General features: G+C 68.1%; 1 protein-coding gene across 1 annotated transcript in view; it reads left to right on the forward strand.

Moving 5' to 3' along the window:
- The window catches only part of SLC67A1 (solute carrier family 67 member 1), a 16,903-nt gene extending 14,622 nt beyond the window's left edge, over positions 1-2,281 (forward strand). The window contains exons 7-8 of the mRNA XM_077756399.1: positions 149-269; positions 2,055-2,281. Coding sequence (XP_077612525.1) covers positions 149-269; positions 2,055-2,233 — 300 coding nt within the window. The 3' untranslated portion in view covers positions 2,234-2,281. The remainder of the gene's footprint in view (positions 1-148; positions 270-2,054) is intronic.
- The last annotated feature ends 50 nt before the right edge of the window (positions 2,282-2,331 follow it).

The raw sequence follows: 2,331 nt of genomic DNA on the forward strand, positions 1-2,331 counted from the left end.
GCCTGCCGGAGCCGTTTGCACCTGAGCCCCAGGGCTGCCTCCACCCCCGCCCCCACCCGGGGCACCTCCAAGGGGCTTCAGGGCTGGGCCCTTCCACCCGGTCCCGTGTGCCCCGCCCACACCCCACGGCCTCCCCGCCCCATGCCAGGCACTGATGTCCAACGTCTTCCACTTCTGCCTCCTGATGCCCGGCCTGGTCTTCAGCGTGTGTGCCCTCAACGTGGTCACCGACAGCATGCTGACCAAGGCTGTCCCAGCCTCAGCCACGGGTGAGCCAGGGAGGGGCCGGGGAGAGCTGGGCCCTCCTCTCTGGAATGCTCTCTGGGCAGTTTCAGATAGAGAGCTCCCCCGTGTCAGGCCGGGTGTGCCCAGACCCAGCGAGTACTGAGAGGGGTGGGTGGCCCAGGGTCCGCGACGGCGGGGTCGGGGTGGTGGGCTGCAAGATGGCTCAGGCGAGAATTCTGGCAGCCACCCAGGCGGGGCTGGGCCTGGGGGCTGGAAAGAGGGCTTCCCAGAGGTGGTGTCTGGCTTGGCTCTGAAGCCGGGGCAGGATCCCCCTCTAAAGGAGGAATGGAAAGATGGTGCTCCAGGCCAGGACCCAGCTGGTCCGAGGTGTGGAGGGGGGTTGGAGCCGAGAGGCTCCTGCAGAGGCCAGGAAGGGAGACAGCCCAGGGGGCCAAGCGTGGGCAGCGCAGGGATGGGCTTGCCTGGGAGGCTGGGAGGCAGGAGCTGGTCCTCTGTTCCCTCCCCAGCACAGGGGCGTTGCCGATGCTTCCTGAGCAAGTGAATGAAGGCACAGGGCCAGTTAAGCCCGAAAGCCCCCAGCACCCCCCACCATAGGACACAGATGTCCCCAGACAGGGATCCCATAGCCCTCACTCTGCACCCACCTTTCTTTCTAGAAGCCTACAAGACTCCAGACTTAGCTCCCTGCTTCTGCCCCGGAGCAGGGGCGGGGGGAGGGGGAAGGGTTTGGTGCAGGTGGAGTTCACGGGCTCCTGTGGCTGGTTGAGGCTGAAGAACTCTCCAGCAGGCTAGAAAGCCAACCGGACCCCACCAACCCTCCACCTGTCTCCATCCACCTGTGTGCCGAGGGGGGAGGGGCAGACCGAGCTGGAGAGGCCCGGATGGGAACCAGGTGGCTGGTGGGGGAGATCTCTCAGGGCTGCTCCTGTTCCGGGGAGGCCGGGCCAGGCCCAGAGGGCTTCCTGGGGGGCGGGGGGGGGTGGGGACCGGCACCCAGGAGAGGCCAGGAGGAGGCAGGGGAATGGAGCGTGGAGAGATGGGGGCAGGGCCTGGCAGGGAGGAGGGCCACACTGCACCTGAGGCCCCGCCCCTCGGAAGGCGCAGGGAGCTGGTTCCCAGCACCAGCCTGGGAACGGAGACCACAGAGGGGGCGGTAATTGCTCCCCGGTGTCTGCGGGGCGTGTGGGCGAAGGGAAAAGCCGCTCTTAAATTCCCCCCACGCCAGCCCCTGAGCCCAGGCGGGGCCTCGCCAGGCGGCTCCCAGCTCACCCGGCGNACAGAGGGGCCCGTGACGGGGGAGTCAGGTAGCGGGGGGCAGAGGCAGCCAGGTGAGCCCGAGAAGGAGTGGGCGCAGAGAGGCAGGTGGGCAGCCTGTCGTGTGTCCCCGGACCCCTCCCCGGTACTGCAGAGGGCATTCTCCAGTCCATACGGGGGGGTGGAGGCCGTGGGGGTGACACCGGCACTGTCGCGGCCCGCCCTGCACCCCAGCCCCAGCCTGCAGTCCGAGGTTCAGGACTCAGGGACGCGCTCCCCAGGCTTGCCGGCCTAAGGGGGCGGGGCCTGGCCCGCGACCCGCGGCTCCTCCTGCTCTTGGGAACTTTCTGGGGCAGGGGTGCAGGCACCTGCCTGACCCCGAGGTGCCAGGTGGTCCGAAAAGAGCAGTCTGGGCGGAGGGAGCTGGGGGAGCAGAGTGGACGGGGGTGGGGGCGGTAGACAGTCAGACCTCGGCTGTGTCCCAGAAGTGGGGGGCCAGGGCAGGAATACTGAGGGCCCCCCACCTCCGGCCTGACTTGCCTCCCCCCCCCCAGGGACCATGCTGGGCCTCTGTGCCACCGTGCAGCCATTGACTCAGACCCTGGGGCCCACCCTGGGCGGCCTCCTGTACCGCGGCTTCGGGGTCCCCATCTTCGGCCACGTGCAGTTTGCCATCAACCTCCTTGTCCTCCTGGTGCTCTGGAGGCGGCCTGTGCCCCAGAAGAAGGACTGAGTCTGGTGACCAGTGGCCCCAGGGGACAGACTGGCAATAAACTCTTCCAGCCTGATTTCTGCCGACTCTCATGGTTTAAACAGGGGACCTGGGGCTGA

Source organism: Crocuta crocuta, unplaced genomic scaffold, assembly GCF_008692635.1.
Source record: "Crocuta crocuta isolate KB4526 unplaced genomic scaffold, BGI_CrCroc_1.0 scaffold653, whole genome shotgun sequence".
Classification (NCBI taxonomy): domain Eukaryota; kingdom Metazoa; phylum Chordata; class Mammalia; order Carnivora; family Hyaenidae; genus Crocuta; species Crocuta crocuta.